At 41.7% G+C, this 19,738-nt stretch overlaps 1 protein-coding gene across 4 annotated transcripts in view; it reads right to left on the bottom strand.

Annotated features, from left to right (window-relative positions):
* Positions 1-18,456, bottom strand: part of SP4 (Sp4 transcription factor) — an 82,577-nt gene extending 64,121 nt beyond the window's left edge. Inside the window, exons 1-3 of one of the 4 annotated variants that reach the window (XM_055589959.1) lie at positions 18,234-18,456; positions 17,703-17,818; positions 15,639-17,193 (exon numbers count right to left, since the gene is read on the bottom strand). In XM_055589959.1, coding sequence (XP_055445934.1) covers positions 15,639-17,193; positions 17,703-17,818; positions 18,234-18,240 — 1,678 coding nt within the window. In that variant the 5' untranslated portion in view covers positions 18,241-18,456. The remainder of the gene's footprint in view (positions 1-15,638; positions 17,194-17,702; positions 17,819-18,233) is intronic. The other 3 variants (XM_055589958.1, XM_055589960.1, XM_055589957.1) reach the window with 3 other exon arrangements.
* Between the last annotated feature and the right edge of the window lie 1,282 nt (positions 18,457-19,738).

Below are 19,738 nucleotides of genomic sequence, written 5' to 3'. Positions count from 1 at the left end.
ACATACTGGCTGTATGCCCTTGGCCAAGACGCTAACCTCTGATAGCCTTGGTTTCCTGTGCTAAAAACTGAGGTCACCATCATTATCTGCCTCAGAGGACTGCCAAAATCAAATGAGTGAACATACATATAATGCTTAAGCACAGTATCTGACACTTTGAGACAAGGAATTGTTTCCACAACTGATTACAGGAAATACACTGCACAGTACATGGGGAGTTTGTGGTGAGAGACAAGTGTAATGGTTCCAGTGCCAGGGTTCTAGAGACAAAATGGGTATGGAGAGTAGATGACCTTGAGCAAATTATTTACCACTCTAGGCCTCAGTTCTTACACCTAACAATACTTAACTTTATAGGGTATTCTAAAGAATAAATGAGTTAATATGTCAAGTGCTGCATACAGTATCTGGGATACTCTTAAACATGCAGTAAATGTGAGTTTAAATATAAAACAAAAATAGGGTTAAAGAACACTTTTACTTCTTGTTTCATTCATGAAAGGAAACAGAATTATTTCTTTTCCTATTAGAACATTATAAAAGTGGAAGTTCAGCCCCATGTTATCATTCAATCTCATAAGCAAGGTATCAAGCCTCATAATACGGACACTGGCTACATATTTGCTGACTGAATTTATGGATGCAGTCTGTCAGCAGGGAGTGCATGAAATGGATGAAAGTCTATCAAGAGGTTACTAAAACCATTTACTGCCCTATCATTAAAATCAATTTAACTACTGACATCCTACCAATGAGGACAAAAGGTGAAATTCTAGAAATAAAAACACAATGTACTTTAACTTTATAAAACTATAAAACAAGTAATCAATAGGATTATTTATAAAATAAATTATTCCTTCAATAAGCATACTGTCATAGTTTACAGTATTTATGACAAATATCTGTCCAATGTTAGAGTTTCAAATTTAAATGTAGATTTAACTATATGGGAAAACGGGTAAGATTTACAAACCATTTTAAGTGTAACTGTTTATCCTATATAAATTGTTAGTACATGTCATCATATGTATCTAATCTCTTCCCTTTTCTTCTTCTCCCTCAGGTCCCTGACCTAGACACCCTCAACTGTAACAAGGACTTCCCACCCTCCCGCCCAATCCCACACCAGGCACAGGAGGCACCCACTTACCACAGCACAGATCACTATCTGGTTCCTATACTTCTGTGCAAAAGCAGCTCCGCTTCTGTGAACAAAAAGCTGTGGTGACTTGACTCATTATTTACACAACTGGACTAAACTCTCTCGGGCCACATTATGAGGCACCTACATGATAACTTCTGAGGGACAGAAGCAACCCTGAGACTTTAAATATCTTTGACTTTGCCTTAAAACTTTCCTTACTGCTAAGATTCTCATCTGCAACTGTCTCTCAAAACAATTAGATGAATGAAACAATTAGATATGCAAGTTCCTCTTTTATTTCGTTTTACTAAGCACTTTTTCTTTTATAATCATAAACTCATTCCTTTATAAGTATGCATCCTGACTCTTATCCCAAGGATCTATCCATCCCATTCTTCTATGAAATCAAAGCTTTCCTCCACCTGTATGCCTTCCCCGAGGTCAGTATCAGGATTGTATGTACGGAGCAATGTTCCCTGATGTGTGAAACAAAAAAAAAATCATAGCTCCTGTCTACAGGAGGTTTACAATTCAACTTTAATGTATAATATTGTTGCTTTATCTAAGCCTAAATTCTGCATTGTTTATAGAAGACTCTAACTGCATTTCCAACATGAAAAATCCAACATAACTTGAAATGACAGTCCTCATCCCGACCTTGCAAACTTTCCTTTTAAGGTCCTGCTCAGTTGTTAACCCTCTCCATGAACACACTCCCAGAACTCTACAAGCAAGTCTTTCCTTCTGCTGGGCTTCCGGAACACCTCATTGACAGCCTTTACAAACCACGCTGTACTTTACTAAACTATATATTCATCATATTCCATTAAGTCTGAGATGCAAATAATAAGAAAGAAAAACAATTTTGCTAATTAAACTATGACATGCCTTTAATTATGAGGTGCATTTCAATTTCCAAGATGTTAAATTGTTAAAAAAAAAAAAAAAAATCACGTCTTCGAAACAAAGTGATTCGGAAGGTTCCACATAGGGAATATACTGTTAGGGAGGCAAATTTCTCACTTCATCTTTGGTGTCTCAATGTCTATTACCATACTTAATACAAAGTAGAGAAAAGAAACCAGCAAACCTGATGTTTTTACGTAATCCCTTCACACTTATTTCATGTCACCATTCTGTGTATTAAAGAGAGGTTCAACAAACTATCTTTTCTATTAAGCAAGTTCATTGCCATAGCCTTTATCAACACCACTGTGAATTCACTATTAAATTACCCCAATAACATCCTTTCTTCTAGGCTCCTAATTTCTAACTTCTCCACACTTTTATCTATAGAGAAATGCTCTAACAGCATCATTTGCAAAACTTTCCATTCAATCCCTTCTATCCACTAGGTTCATGTTTTTCAAAATTATTATTACTTTGGCAAAATCTCTTCTTCAAACAAAATGTTAAGTACACAATCCAAAAAAACACAGAACTTCTCTGGCTGCAGCAGGGGTGGCAGGCTGTGCACTGGGCGTGCCTGAGCTGTTCTGGGAGACCACTGTGCCTCTAGGAAGCACACAGATGAGAGAACACAACTCTCTGTGTTAGCTCTAAGCTTCCCTGTGAGGACTTTCCCCTTTTCATTCCAAGTTCCGCTGGCTTAACACATCCTCTCTCTTCACCTTTCTACCCTCGAAGTTTCAAATACTTACTTCCTAAACCAATCTTCACCACAGAAAGCATTCCTTGTTTACTGCAAACCTCTGATCTCACTTGTCTCTGAACTCTCCCAGTCGTTCCCCTTACCTCAAAACCCAGCAGTTAAGGGTAAACTCTCATATGCACCTGCAGCGGTCATATAATTGTTTCACGTATCTAAGCCTTATCTCCCTAACGTAAGTACCCTTTAAGACAAGTACTCTCAGAGCTTGCAGAAACAACATGCAGCACACATTTAGTTCTTACTACACTGAAATACACTGCTTCTTTTCCACCTGCACATATACCCTTCCCCATATCCTTAGTTGTACTTCACCATGGCTTTCAGATACCCCTTTTATATGTATCTCTCTTTTAATTCTGATCTTTTTAAAATATTTATTTTTAATTGATTGAAGTTTGCTTTATAATATTGGTTTGATTTCTGTCATAAATCAAAATGAATTAGCCACAGGTGTACATATGCCCTCTCGCTCTTGAATCTCCCTTCTACCTCCCATCCATTCCCACACCTCCAGTTTATTACAGAGCTTCAGTTTGAGTTCCCTCAGTCATACAGCAAATTCCCATTGGTTATCTACTTCTAATCTTTAATTCAAGCTAATATCCATGTTGAAAACTACTTATTTTCCGACTTTACTATCTCATATTCTTCTGGTGGGTGAGAGTTGCTATGTATTGGTTTTTTACTAGGCTACCAACTTCCATACATGGTTTTCTTTACAATATCCAAACCCTTCTTATACATTTTATCTGATCTGATCTTTGCAGCTCTATGAGGTAAAAAGGGAAGGAATTAATTACACTATTTTACAAATGAAAAAAAGGATTAACGCTCCAATTATAACATGTTTGCCCTGGATGGAACAGCTAACAGAGAGCAGTGCCCACCAATAAAAAAGTTCTACTTCCCAATTCTGTTGTATTATATGTTTTAAAAATATCATTTTCTACTGCTGCCTGAACATCCCCACAAGTAGGCTGTGAGCACCGCACCCAGGCAGTCAGGTGTACCAATGTGATAAGGGTGGCTACTGCCATGAGGTTCCCCCCTACCTTCCCCTGTGACTGAGCAACATTTAACCACACCAATGAAATCCCCTCACACCCTGATCCCCCAATAAAGGCATTTGCCTATGGGTTCTTGTCCTCTCTTCTCCCCACCTCCTAGTTTGAGCCAGCTTCCTTGACATCACCTCCCATGTGACTCTTTCTCAGTGCACACTGACTGTTTCTCTAGGACCTGTGTGTATAATAAACTTTTTTTCCTGGGCCTCTCTTGTGCCTCTTCTGGCTGCAAATGACTGATGATCACCTAAAAGAACAAAATACCTGTGATCTAGGAAGCCTCTCAGTACATGTATCTGCAGTAACAATAAACCTACTACTGAACTACACTTCTGATCAAGTCCACATAGTCTCCACTTATAACTTTATTGGGGCTTCCACGGTGACACAGACAGTAAAGAGTCTGCCTGCAACATGGAAGACTCGGGTTCTATTACTTGGTTGGGAAGATCCCCTGGAGAAGGGAATGGCTACCCCTCCACTGTTCTTGGGCTTCCCTTGTGGCTCAGCTGGTAAAGAAACTGCCTGCAGAGAGGGAGACCTGGGTTCTATCCCTTGTTGGGGAAGATTCCCCTGGAGAAGCTAATGGCTATCCACTCCAGTATTCTTGCCTGGAAAATCCCATGGATAAGAGGCACCAGTCCATGGGGATGCAAAGAGTCGGACACAACTCAGTGACTAACAACACACCTAACTTTATTACCACACCTAAGGCAAAGAGAACCTTCATATATCTCAATTACTGCTTTTTCTATTCAAAAGGGTCTAGGGCCTCACGTGGTTTTTAAGCACCTTTGAGCTAAATATTCTAAGCCAGAAAGAAAGACCTACTGGGTTTGCTTACTACACAGAGCACATTAACAGACTGGAAGTTCTAAGTACTTCCCACAGTTTGAACTACATCAGGATCCTAGATTTTCCAACTGCTCTCCAAGTCCACTCAAGAAAAAGTAATACCATTGTTCATACTAAAGTGACATTATCAGATATATAACTATGGTTAAAGTACTGAGATAAAATATCCTAACTATAAATTCAATGTTGGGCACGTCAGTGTATGTGTAAAACCCTAATGCTTTGGTGGTCACCTAACAGAAGTACAAATAACAGGAAAATGGCATCTAAGGGCACAAGCATTAAGTCTAACAAATAATGAAGAAAAGAAAACTATTAATTTATGAACTAAAGCATTACATTAATTACTTAATAGGAATCATCTTAATCACACTGCCTTTGTAATAAGAAAAATGGTAAACGTGACTCTCAACCCCTACCTCCCCCAACAAAATCCCTACTTAATCAATCACAGAAGCTTAACAAGACTTATAGAGAGCTCTCACCACATGCTGGATCTAAGTACCCAGAATAGACTATGTACTCAAATATTCATAGAATCCTAAATTTTAGAATTAGAAAACTCACAGATTATGTAGTCAAACTTTCTATACAATATAGGAAATTCTTCTGTATTTTAGAGTTTCTGATAGATGGGCACCCAGCCTCTAACACTAGGAAGATCACCACTTCATGAAACAAACTATTCCATTACCACACAGGGTTGTGTTATGTGTGAAAGTCACTCAGTCACATCTGACTCTTTGTAACTCCATGGACTATATAGTCCATGAAATTCTCCAGGCAGGTATACTGGAGTGGGTAGCATTTCCCTTCTCCAGGGGATCTTCCCAACCCAGGGATGGAACCCAGGTCTCCTGCACTGCAGGCGGGCATGCAGTGTCACCTGCACTGATTCTACTGGTGTCCCAGGGACAAAACGTAACAGAACCTCATCAATTAAAAACGCTCTTCACGTACCTAAAGAAGATGTCACACTTTCTCTTTTCATTTAATAACCCCCCCCCCCGATTATTGTTAGTATGAAATGCTTTCCACACTTTTCAACCTGGGAACCTTCTTGATATGCTTGCCAGTTTGTCACTGTCCCATTTAAAATGTGCCACATCCAATATCGCATATGGTCTGATAAGGACAAAATACAGGAGCTTCACTCACTCTTAGTTTGTGGTAAGCCGATAAGTCATCTCCATATGTCCTGCTGCCACACCACTTTTTCACCTTGTAGGTATAAAATCATGCCCCCCACCCATCAACTTTAAATAGAGGATCCTAACTGTTACATTTCCAAATTTGCTGGCATATTGAGTGCAGCACTTTCACAGCATCATCTTTCAGGATTTGAAAGAGCTCAACTGGAATTCCATCACCTCCACTAGCTTTGTTCGTAGTGATGCTTTCTAAGGCCCACTTGACTTCACATTCCAGGATGTCTGGCTCTAGGTGAGTCATCACACCATCGTGATTATCTGGGTCGTGAAGATCTTTTTTGTACAGTTCTTCTGTGTATTCTTGCCACCTCTTCTTAATACCTTCTGCTTCTTTATGGTTAGGACCATACCATTTCTGTCCTTTATCGAGCCCATCTTTGCATGAAATGTTCCCTTGGTATCTCTAATTTTCTTGAAGAGATCTCTAGTCTTTCTCATTCTGTTGTTTTCCTCTATTTCTTTGCATTGCCATCACTGAGGAAGGCTTTCTTATCTCTCCTTGCTATTCTTTGAAAGATGATGCTGTGAAAGTGCTGCACTCAATATGCCAGCAAATTTGGAAAACTCAGCAGTGGCCACAGGACTGGAAAAGGTCAGTTTTCATTCCAATCCCAAAGAAAAGGCAATGCCAAAGAATGCTCTAACTACCACACAATTGCACTCATCTCACATGCTAGTAAAGCAATGCTCAAAATTCTCCAAGCTTGGCTTCAGCAACACGTGAATCGTGAACTTCCAAATGTTCAAGCTGGTTTTAGAAAAGGCAGAGGAACCAGAGATCAAATTGCCAACATCTGCTGGATCATCAAAAAAAAGAGTTTCAGAAAAACATCTATTTCTGCTTTATTGACTATGCCAAAGCCTTTGACTGTGTGGATCACAATAAACTGTGGAAAATTCTGAAAGAGATGGGAATACCAGACCACCTGACCTGCCTCTTGAGAAACCTATACGCAGGTCAGGAAGCAACAGTTAGAACTGGACATGGAACAACAGACTGGTTCCAAATAGGAAAAGGAGTACGTCAAGGCTGTATACAGTCATCCTGCTTATTTCACTTCTATGCAGAGTACATCATGAGAAATGCTGGGCTGGAAGAAGCAAAGCTGGAATCAAGATTGCCAGGAGAAATATCAATAACCTCAGATATGCAGAGGACACCACCCTTATGGCAGAAAGTGAAGAGGAATTAAAAAGCCTATTGATGAGAGTGAAAGAGGAGAGTGAAAAAGTTGGCTTAAAACTCAGCATTCAGAAAACTAAGATCATGACATCTGGTCCCATCACTTCATGGGAAATAGATGGGGAAACAGTGTCAGACTTTATGTTTTTGGGCTCCAAAATCACTGCAGATGGTGACTGCAGCCATGAAATTAAAAGACGCTTACTCCTTGGAAGGAAAAGTCATGACCAACCTAGATAGCATATTCAAAAGCAGAGACATTACTTTGCCAACAAAGGTCCATCTAGTCAAGGCTATGGTTGTTCCAGTGGTCATGTACAGATGTGAGAGTTGGACTGTGAAGAAAGCTGAGTGCCAAAGAATTGATGCTTTCAAACTGTGGTGTTGGTGAAGACGGCTGAGAGTCCCTTGGACTGCAAGGACATCCAACCAGTCCATCCTAAAGAAGATTAGTCCTGGGTGTTCATTGGAAGGACTGATGCTGAAGCTGAAACTCCAATACTTTGGCCACCTCATGGGAAGAGTTCTAACTGGAAAAGACCCTGATGCTGGGAGGGATTGGGGGCAGGAGGAGAAGGGGACGACAGAGGATGAGATGGCTGGATGGCATCACCGACTCCATGGACATGAGTTTGGGTGAACTCTGGGGGTTGGTGATGGACAGGGAGTCCTGGCATGCTGCAATTCATGGGGTCGCAAAGAGTCGGACATGACTGAGCAACTGAAGTGAACTGTTACATTTGCGTTGCTAGTTCTGGTTCAGCATTCTGGTCTAGTAAGATCACCATCTTAAAGGAAATCAGTCCTGAATATTCACTGGAAGGACTGATGCTGAAGCTGAAACTCCAATACTCTGTCCACCTCATGTGAAGAACTGACTTATTTGGAAAGACCCTGATGCTGTGAAAGATTGAGGGCAGGAAAAGGGGACAACAGAGGATGAGATGAGTGGATAGCATCACTGACTCAATGGACATGAGTTTGAGTAAACTCCAGGAGTTGGTGATGGACAGAGAAGCCTGGCGTGCTGGAGTCCATGGGGTTGCAAAGAGTCGGACACAACTGAGCAACTGAACTGATCTGAAGATCACTTGGCATGTCCATTCTATGCCCTGTCATAATTATTAGCAATACCCCCTAGCTTTGTCTCATCTCTGACTTCAGTAAATAGGTAATCCTTAGGTATGAAATTTGAAAAAAAAAAGAAGTTCAACAGGACTGTATCAAGTATAGAACCCTATGCCACAATACCAGAGACCTTTACTGAGGAACACAGCCAACATTTTTTCACATAATAATCAGGTACAAGCCTTTAAAGAAATCATGACTATCAATGCTGAAATCAAGATACACTGTGTTGATGTTATTTCCTTTGTATACTCATCCAGAAATTCTAAAGCATGAATTTGTGAACCTAGTTCTTTGGCGAACCCATACTGGCTCCCAATGGTTTCTGAATTCTTTTCAATATTCAGAAGACAACTATTCCATAATTCATTAAAGGACTCTGTTATGGGCAGTTATCAAGCTCATCTGTCTATTGTGTGGGGTGTTTTCAGAAAGTGAGGCGCTTATTCATACTCAACATTTCCTTGCTGTGTAACTTTTAAGTTATTGATATGGCCTGAGATGAAACCTCAAAGTTCCTTCTGACCTTAGGATAGCATCGTCTGGATCATACGGACTTCCAAAGAGAAACTAAACATCCCCTATCTCCTCACTTACCTTGAATAAATATCTCAGAGTGACTTACAGCTCTAGTCATTTCCACTGGAACTGCATTTTCCTCACTGGTTAACAGAAGCCAGGTGGATGGAGAAGCTCTGCCTCTCCTTATTTACACCAGTTTGGTCAAGCAATGACTGTGTGCTACACAGCAGGTTCTCATCAGTTATCTATTTTACATATACTATTTCATATATAGTAGTATGTATATGTCAATTCCAAGCTCCCAATTTATCCTTCCCCCACTTTACCCCCTGGTAGCCAAACGTTTCTTTTCCACATCATTTGTACCGTCTTTCAGATTCCATATGAGATTATCTGTAAAATAAGCACAATAATCTCAACAATACTGTGGGATATACTGATAGAATATAAATACCTAGCACCTATCACATACTAGGAAAACAATGTTTGTTTCCCTCCTCAAACCTCATTTCAAAAAAAAAAATTCTAACTAGAGTTAGAACTTTCTTATCTACATATAGCATTCTCTTTAGTTCTGAAATTGCTCTTCCAAGAAGGGACAAAAAATTACTACTGAGGTTTCACCATTAAAAACAACAACAAAGAGACAGCGAATTGTGTTTTTCACCAATGCTGTATTCAATATATTAACACTGAATATCAGGGATAATAGACACAGTCTATGTAGAAGAAGACAAGGCAAGCTGGATACTCTCCCTTTATGGTCCCTAAACCTCAGCTGCATTCACTCATTACCAAGCAAAAGATTCCGGAGAAGGCAATGGCACCCCACTCCAGTACTCTTGCCTGGAAAATCCCATGGATGGAGGAGCCTGGTAGGCTGTAGTCCATGGGGTCGCTAAGAGTCGGACACGACTGAGCAACTTCCCTTTCACTTTTCACTTTCATGCATTGGAGGAGGAAATGGCAACCCACTCCAGTGTTCTTGCCTGGAGAATCCCAGGAACAGGGGAGTCTGGTGGGCTGCCGTCTATGGGGTCACACGGAGTCAGACACGACTGAAGTGACTTAGCAGCAGCAGCAACCAGAAGATTCCATTAACAAAGGCAGAAATACAGGAGAAAAACAACTCAAGCAGAAGCCAAGGCTCTAGTTCTCACTTTGCCACAAAATACAAGAAAATCACTTAAGCTTTCTAAACTTCAGGCTCTTTTGTTCTAAAATACAGCTAGGGGATGCGGGAGGAGGAAGAATTCTCAGTTATCTTTAGGTTACCTGTGTTAACTACAGCTTTAGTATGGCTTTATCTCACCACACATACTTATACTAGCAACAGGTTTCCTTTGCCACAACTTGCTCATTCACTAGGTAACAAAATGACAAGCATAAGGAGCATCCAATCTTACTCATCCCTAGATCAGAAGAGTACAGGAGAGCCCACATGGACATCTGGATATGGTCTGATATTAGGCCAGGTTGCCCCTTTTACTGTCAATCCGTACTACGTCATCCCTAAAAGTATGCAACGTAGCACTGCAAAATCTCTGACCCATGTTTCTGCTTTCACTTATAACAGTAAAAACACAAAATTCCTTTATAAATAGACTTTAACAGCAATAATGAAAGGGCAGCTGGTGAGCAATAATCTTAAAGACCATTTCAAGCTAAAAGTTTATCATTTGCAAATCTGTGTTATTTCTACAACTTTTCCCCATCTTCTTGCTTAATCAAGCTTCCTTTCTTTCTCTTCAACTTGCTTTTATGCCAGCTCCAATATTTAAGTATTACTTGTTATGTATTCCCTGATTTAGATCTGAAAAGCAGATGATTAACACTCTATTTTCCCTCACTCTTATTATCTTGAAATCCCTCCCAAAGATGCCCTTTTTAAAAATTAACGTGGCTCTACACGAGTACTTTTTTATCTTCCATGAAAAACAAAAATAGGCAACGATATTGTTATGTCATCATCAACAGATCTTAAAGGTCATGCTATACATCTTATAATGGGTAAAACCAACTTGGTAGTTCAGAATCTAAATCACTTGTATAGGGCACAAGATGTAAGTTTCTTAATGAATGCCAATCTATAACAAAGAGTATTAGAAGATTTTACAAAAAGAAAATTACAGGAATAAACATGACTTCTCTGAAAAAGGAAATAACTAAACACAGGAGACATATGCATACAAATAGATACATGTATGTTTATATATGTACATATACATATGTGTATATATGTGCATAACATGTGTATACATTATTTAAGATGCCTACTAGGGAAATCCAAACTAATACATCATATGGCAGAGGAAAACCATATTTGTATTAAATGTCTAGTCAATTTTCTACTTTTACTAGCTCTGGAAAAAGGTTTGGTGTAAGAAGTTGATTCTACTGGATTAAATTAGGTTTTTGAATTAAATATAAATGTCAACTATTTTGTTTGGCCTCTATTTTCACCAAAACTGACTCTTCCATTTCTGGTTCTGTTAATCCCAAGGTTTTTTATTTTAAATCTCCAAAGAAGTAAAGGAAGATAAAGAAAGAGGGTTCTTGAAGTGTCAGCAACATTTCCTGTCTGAACTCCCTTTATGCGAGAATATGCACAGAAATTTTAATTTCTACTAAAACTGACAAAGAAATATCCATCTATCAAGCAAAAGCATGATCTATTACCATATATGATCAGGGCCAAAAATAAATCAAATTGCTGGCCAGTGCAAGTTAATTACTAATGAAATCAATGATCCCTACATGTTCTAAATTACTTCGAGAAATAACTCCTGAAGTTCATTTTATCAGGACACTTTGGCTACCAGAACACACTGCAAAAGCAGGTAGTTCTTTTTTGAGGAAAACATCATCCATTATCCTCACTTGGTTAAAACAAAGGATATTCTTAAGCCCGCAGCATAACTAGTTCTTACTGTTGTTTTAGTTGCTAAGCTGTGTCCCACTCTGCGATCCCATGGACTGCAGCCTACCAGACTCCTATGTTCATGGGATTCCCCCAGCAAGAAGACTAGTGTGGGTTGCCATTTCCTTCTCCAGGTGATATTCCCAACCCAAGGACTGAACCCACGTCTCCTGTGTTGGCAGGCGGATTCTTTACCATTGAGCCTGAGAATCCCATGATTAGTTATTTTATTTGTTCTTAACCTTTTTAAGAGATTTCTCATCTTCTTCAAACTCCAAACTCTTAACAAGGAAACAAACAATACAGTTCATAGTAGGAGCACAAGTATTTAGTTCCTACTACAATTCTAACTAGCTAGATGCTCAACCTGGAACTCAGGATTCAAGCTGAGACCAAATCACAGAAACACAAACTGAATAATTATCAAGGAAAGAAGCTCCTGTAGGATATCATTAACATTGCTATTTCATAAAATCAAGTATGAAGCTCCTCAGCTTCAAATACTAGTTTCATTTGATTTATCTTGAATAATTTTTTTTCTTTAATTTTTCTGTCATATCATCTAGAACCTTTCCTATACTTTCTGAAGAACATCAGGATGGATGGTGGAGAACTCTTAGCCCCTTGTCTCGAGCTAGCCAATACATTCTGTCAAAGCTAAATCATTTTTTCAAGTCCTGGTAATAGCTGTTATGAATATTAAGAACAAAAATTTCCCATAAATTAAACAATACCACTGGAGGGGGGAGGGGCGTGAAATAATCAAAAAGTACTAAAAAGCAAATGAGAACACAAAGTAAAAATCTGAACTTTCAGGACTCATTTATAGACGGGAAATATCAGGTTCTTGCCGCTCATTCTCCCCTTTCCAGAGACGGGAAAGTACCTGGTGTACCACTCTTAATGTCTTAAATGCTCAAAGTCAAAACGAATGAAAACAGCCAATTCCTTAGCTTCATTAAAACCACTCCAGGGCTTCCCTGGTGGTTAAGCAGTAAAGAATCCGCCTGCAATGTAGGAGACATGGGTTCAATCCCTGGCCCGGGAGAATCCCACGTGCTACAGAGCAACTAAGCCTGGGCACAACTGCTGAACCCGCAGTCTAGAGCCCAGGGGCCTCCACTACTGAAGTCTGCGAGCCCAGAGCCCATGCTCCACAATGAGAGAAGCTACCGCAATGAGAAGCCAGAGCACTCTAACTAGAGAGCAGCCTCCCACCCCCACCAGAGAGGCCTGCTTGCAACAATGAAGACGCAGCAGAGTTAAAAATAAATAAAATTATCAAAAAATAAAAAATGAAACCACTCCAGGGTGCCGCTCCCAATTCTAAATTGCTATCTTCTCTATCACCATTTATACCTTAATTCAGCAAACGTCTGTCAAACACCTATTATGCTAGGAAGTAAAGCAAAATCTGCAAACAAGACTCAGATTAACTGCACAGACTTGTTAAAATCAGCATACATTTCTGGTCTTTATAGTATGGCTATCTTCTTAGAACAACACATCATAACTATTAAAAATTAACACAATTTAAGATACTTGATTTTAGGAGAAAAAAATCCAACTACATAAAGCTCAAATTTTCTCATACACATAACTGTCCCTCAAATCATATAAACTCTTTAAATAAAAAAATTATCCCAGAAAATGCAAGATTAAACACACCTACTAAGAGTGCTCAACACAGAGCTAGTCAATGTTTGTGGAATAAAAATTATGAATTGTACTTGCCACAGAAATCTATTCTCTGAGCCACTTATGAACTAGGCTCGAAATCCATCTCCTCCATATTTTGCCTTATCAGTAGTTCACAGCTGACAACTTGATCCCTGGTTCTCAAACTTTAATGAGATTTACAACCACCTGGAAAGTTTGTTTGAAATCCTTGATCATACTCCCTAAAAATTACAGTTCCAGAAAACAGATTCTGCATTTACAATAATGTACCATTCAAGTGGGCTTCCCTGGTGGCTCAGATGATAAAGAATGTGCCTGCAATGCCGGAAACCTGGGTTTGATCCCTGGGTTGGGAATGCTCCCCTGGAAGAGGGCATGGCAACCCAATTCAGTATTCTTGCCTGGAGAATCCCCATGGATAGAGGAACCTGGCAGGCTACAGACCATGGGGTTGCAAAGAGTAGACACGACTGAGTGACTAAGCACAGCACAGCAAGTGAATCTGAGGCGGTCAGAAGATCCTACTCTCAGTTATGCTGGTTTACCTTCACAAGAGGCAAAGAAAAAACTCTGGGTCCTAATTGGTATCAATGAGGGAAGAGAAAAACTGAACATTTCTAGCCAAAACTAAAAATTATTCAATTCTCTTAATTAAGCATAATTCACTAACTATATGCTTAATAGGCAAGATGAAATATAACTGAAACAACCTTTGCTTTGACAATACAAACTGTTATTCAACCCACCCAAAACAAACATTTTTCTGAAATAACGTATTGTCAACGTTCAGAAAAAGAGTAGAAACAAAGCTGAGGACTGTAATCCATAGAAACAGGCATGAAATTGTGCTGTAATAGTTTTAGGGGGAAACGTACCACACTCAAAACACTCTGTGATTAGTTACTGTTCTGTCAATATAAAAGCCACTAGTCATGTGTTACTACTTAAATTAAAATTAAATAAAATCAAGTAAAATTAAAAATTCTTCTACTGCATTAGTCATAATGTAAATACTCAATAGCCATATGTGGCTAGTGGCTAAATACTGGATAGAAGAGATATAGAACGTTTCCCTCGTCACAGAAAATTCTCTTGGATAACTCTGGCTTAGAGTTAAAGGGTATCTAAATAAAACATGTAACCTCCATTCTCCTGAATCAGAGAGCTCTATCTGACAACTTCTAAATTTTAAATATATAATTCTACTTTAGATAGTGACTGTAAAACAAGAGCCCTAGCATAATTTATCTGCAACTTGTTTCAAGAAAAGTTATTCAAAAGTGGTGTTTATTCATTTCTGATTCTCAAAATAGAAATAATTTAACTAAAGAGGTCTTAGGTATCAGACACCAAAACCACAACTAGGTTTTCATAATCAAATGAAAAGTGTTTAATTACTAGAAAACAAAAGGCATTACGTGAAAAAGACTGATCCCAAAAGATTGAAACACTTAAGACTGGTTTTCCAACTACTTCAAAAGTGTCTATTCACATATGTAACAAATAACTACTTTATAACTGGTTCTAAAACGACCTTACAACAAATTCAAATTAGTGACATTTTACTGTCTATAGTTTTAATTGCTTTCCACCAATTTCACACTAAAAACTCCTATAAATAATTTAACCACTGTAGATTTTACTTAAATGTAATTTTATAGGGGACTATTCACTTAAAAGTCCTGAGCAAATCTTGGTTTTTGCAGAAAAGTAGACATAAAAGTTAATGAAACAATTTGCAACTCAAAATAATATCTCTCAACTGCATGAACATCTAGTTTTGTATAATAAAATGCACAAGCACGGGCAACAAGATGCAGAAGCGTGAGTAACAGAATTCAAACTGCAGCAGATCTGTAACTGTATTATTTCAGCTTTAAATCAACTTTCCCTTAAATAAGACATAAACATCACTTTGACTAGGGTTCTTTCAGAAAAGCTCAAGTATACATAAATTTGACCTCTAAATTACAAAAAAAAAAAAGATTCTTATCCGAAAGTCTGCTCTGCAGAAAAGAAAGTTTAAAAAACTTAACGCATAAAACCTAACGCTAAATACTATAAACATAAATGGGTCATATTGATGAATATGGAGTTATGGTAGTGAGTCTAATATTCCTGTGTACTTTAGCTTCTTTATGATCATCTGCTTACTTACAGGTTTACATCAAATCTAAGAGTCAGCAAAGGAAAGCAGTAACTTGTTACTAAAAACAGTGTAAGAGGATCTTTAAAGAGAAAGACTGTATAGTAACTTACCTGCCACACTGGTGATTGTAACTGGAACTCCTTGTACTTGAACGCCCGCAGCACCCAGGTTGGCAACACTCACTGTCTGAAGGTTAGGCACTGATGCAAGCTGGGCAGTATTCAAAGTTATTGGGGCACCAGCAACAGCCACAGGAGCAATCTGAGCAAGGGTTGTGCCACCACTTGAAGACACTGGGGTGATGGTTAATTGCTGGGATAACCCAGCATTCTGAACTTGCAAATTTGAAAGACTCTGAATATTCTGAACCTGTACAGTTTGCCAGCTGATTTGCCCTGAAGGTGTTAAAGTTGGAGCCCTGATAAGCACCTGAGTCGGATTTACTGCTTGAAGTTGAACATTCTGCAAGGGCTGCTGCTGGATGGTCTGAATCGTCTGCCCTGACTGGAGTTGAAAAGACTGGGGTGGAATAGCTTGAATTATCTGTTGTTGAGGCTGCTGGATCTGGATCTGCTGCAAGATAGGCTGGCCTACAATTTGCACCTGCTGAAGAGAATTTGGTTGATCCTGTGTATTCTGTATTCCATTAGACTGAAGCTGACTGGAGCTCTGGGCTTCAGACTCTGTAGCAGCAGGTGTCTGAGAATCTTCAATGGTGCGTTCAGAACTACTGGCTGATGTGCTTGCATACTGGCCCGTATCTGCTGAGCTCACTAACGTGTCACTGCTGGTCAGAGATGTTGATGCAGTGGTTGTACAGGTAGTGGACGAGGAGGGAGATTCCGGCATACTGGCAGAAGCAGTGGTGGTGGTGGTAGGTGTGGAAGCTAACTGACTCCCATTGGAAGTCCCACTCTCAGTAGTAGTAGCAGGCTGGCCAACCTGTGCAGTTCCTCCTCCAGCAGCCACACTGTTTATCACTGGCAAAGCTAAAGTCACTCCTCCAATGTTAATTGGTAGGGTTGTTACAACTTGAGCCTGAGTACCAGGAAGGGTCTGTAACTGCAATGGTATTGAAACACCAGGTCTAATTTGGACTGGAACTGTCTGATTTGCCAGGTTTTGAGCAAGAATATTCCCAGAAGCTGTCCTGTTAGCAGCTGTGAGTATAGCTTGATTATTACCTGCAGAAATAAGCTGAATTTGACCCTGCAAATCCTGTAGAGATGAACTACTAGTTGGATTGATTTGAATTTGCTGACCTTCCACTGTTTGAAGTTGTGGAATCACTTGGTATTGTACACTACCACTTGGATTTTGTACTTGTATGACTTGAAACTGACCAGGGGAAGAAGAATTACCTGATTTAGTTTTTGTGGGAGATGCACTCCCATTATTACTGGTGGAAGAACTAGATGAACTAGAAGCTGGTTGAGAAATGTTATTTTCTTTTGAAGCAGGAGGAGTGGAGGCAACAAGTTGCCAAGCATTCCCAGCAAGTTGTGTTGTTACCAGTTCTAGCTGTTGTGGTTGATTTTGAAGTTGCACCAATCCTTGGCTTGGATCTATAATAATTTGTTGCTGTCCAGTTGCTTGATTTTCACCAGGAGTCCCTATTTTGCTGCAAGTAGCTGCCAGTAAAGCCAGAGGAGAGGGCTGAGAGTCCTACCCAAAATGGGATAGTAAAAGGGAGAGGGGAAAAAAAAAGTGGGAGGATTTAGTGAAGGCCAGTAGTTGGGAGGGGTTTATTTATTTATTTATTTTGACAGCTCTACATTTCAGAACTTACTCAGGAAAAGGAAGAAATCTAAATATTAACAAAAGCAATAAGATAGAGGAATAAGGAAGCAGGTCCCACAATATAAACTATAAATAACAAGAAATTTCTAACAAACTTTCTTGAAGTGTTATTTTACTAAACTCAAAACGCCCTTGGGAAAACACACACCTTTCTCTTATAGTCTGAGTTCCTGGTGGAATTTTAACCACGATATCCCAAACGTGAAATCCGTATGAATTTACAATTTAACTTCCTTACTCTCAGAAAGACGCTTTGAGTGGATAAACATTTTTGTTCTGTTCTTCACTTCTGGGCATTTAAAGGGCGTAACTCCCTCTTTCCCCTTACGTTTCGTGATGCTTTTTTTTTTTTTTTTTTTAATGTTTGCCTTTACCTGGGAGCCTGAGGTTTTGGGTTTTTTATTGTTATTCTCTGGCTCAGAGGTTTTCCCTCCTTCTGTAGCCATCGCCGCTGCCTGTGCCGCCTCCTCCTCCTCCTCCTTCTTCTGATCTGCAACAAACCCCCCCGCCCCCGTACACGACAACAGGTTATTAGGATTATTATTATTCTTCTTCCCCTTCCCCTCTCCTCCCCCTCCCCCCGAACATTAATCTCCATAAACCCGCGATCCACGCACACCGGCAGGGGGTGGGGGAGAAGGAGGGAAGGGAGGTGGGGGATATCACAAAACGTGGTTTGAAACCCGACCCATCGGCTCCAGAGCAACACCCAGAAGGTTGTTCTCTATCAGACATTAAGACAAAACACAACCCTCCTTCCCTCCCCTTGATTCCCTCCCTCCCTCTCCTCCTCCCCTTAAAGCATCTCAGCGGCCCCGGGGGAGGGGGGAGAACCGAGCAGGGTCTGGGGAGGGAGGGAGGGAGGGAGGTGGTGAAGGAGACCGAGGGGGGTGGAGAATACGTACCGCTCATCCCGCATTAACAGGACAAACCCTCAGACGGAGACACTGGGATAGAGGTGGGTGGGGGTGGGGGCGAGGCGGGAGGAGAGGCCGGTCCCGCCCGCCCGCGGTGGCTCGGAGGAGGCTGTAGCTGGCACAGGCTCTGCCTCTTTTTCCGCGAATGGCCGCCGCTGGGCTGTGGCGTAGCAGCTCCTCTCTCCGCCCGAGCCCTGCTGACTCGCCCTTGATTGACAGCGGCGGCGCGCGGCGCGGGCGGCGGTGCGGGCCGGGGGCGGGGCCAGGGCGGCGCAAGCAGGGCCGACTCCCCACCCCCCTCGGCCTCTCTCTGCCAGAGCCGCCGACTCTCCACCCCTTCCCCCAGCGGATTGGCCGCCGACCTGCCGGGGGCCGGGGCGTTGGGGCCGCCTTCTCTCCACCCCCTTTCTGGGGGATATTCTTTCAGCAGCTTTTCTTTTCCTCCCGTGGCTCTTCTGGTGCTTGTTCTCTCGGCGTTCTAGCTCAGGCGCACTGCCGGTAGGCCTTTCATACAGCCAAACTTGTTGTCTCAGGATATCCCGCCCCCTACTCATTTCCCAGCGCCCTCCCCTCAAAAACCGGCTCCAGCATCCTTCGGAATTGTCACTAAAGAAAAAAAGTAAGCCTCTCATTCAAGAAAGGCGAGAAGAGCGGACAGTGGGGCGCGCGAGCCACCGAAGTCTAGGCACAACCGGTGAACTGCCCGCTGCCCCCGCGCAGGGAGCATGGCTTTCCTGAGGCGCATCCGGACCCGGGCGCCCTTTTTCCCTGGCTCGGGCCCCATTGGTTGAGCGCCTGGGTGACGCGCGCTGAGTGGTGGGAGAAGTGGGGCGGGGCACTACCGCAAAGGCTGTCGGCCCTTGTAGTTTCCGGTGGCCGCGACGGCCCCCTCCAAGACACCGCCTTCCTTCCCGCCCCCGACTGAGGCCGGGCCGCGGAGCGGAAAGCTGCCCGAGGGGGCGGTGGCAGCAGGGCGTGGCCGGGGCCGAGTGGGAGTTGAACTGAGCGAGGGGGAGGGGGAAGGGGTGTTGTTTCCCTGGGCCTATCCGCCGCGCAGGGCTGCCCAAACCACCTCTGCCACCGCCTCCTCGGCTTCAAGCCGCTCCCCGCGGGGCGAGCTCACACCCGGAGCGCTCGGCGATTGAGCGGGCGGCGGCGTGGGGAGGCGGGGTTTGCTGTCCTCCGGGTTTGAATGAACCCGGCTTCTTGGAGCTGCGCCTTCGCCTTTCTTTTCTTTGGTCACCTCCCTAACTCAGGCCCCGGGAGTCAGATCCGAGGCCTGCTTTCCCTCGGAGAAAGATCTTCCATTTTGTTGTCTTTGGCTGGTTGCTGGAGCAAAGCAATGACCCTCCCTTTAAGGTTGCGTTGCGTCTTGCCGAATAGTCCGCGTGGTTGTCGGACTTCTCACTCTGTGCGTCTCAAAAGATTCTCGAGTGGAAGAAAAGCGCAGCTCATTGGGTCAGCCCTGGTCACGGTTCTGCATAAGCTTCTGG

This window comes from Bubalus kerabau, chromosome 8 (genome assembly GCF_029407905.1).
Source record: "Bubalus kerabau isolate K-KA32 ecotype Philippines breed swamp buffalo chromosome 8, PCC_UOA_SB_1v2, whole genome shotgun sequence".
Classification (NCBI taxonomy): Eukaryota; Metazoa; Chordata; class Mammalia; order Artiodactyla; family Bovidae; genus Bubalus; species Bubalus kerabau.
This window is presented reverse-complemented; position numbering and strand designations above follow the sequence as displayed.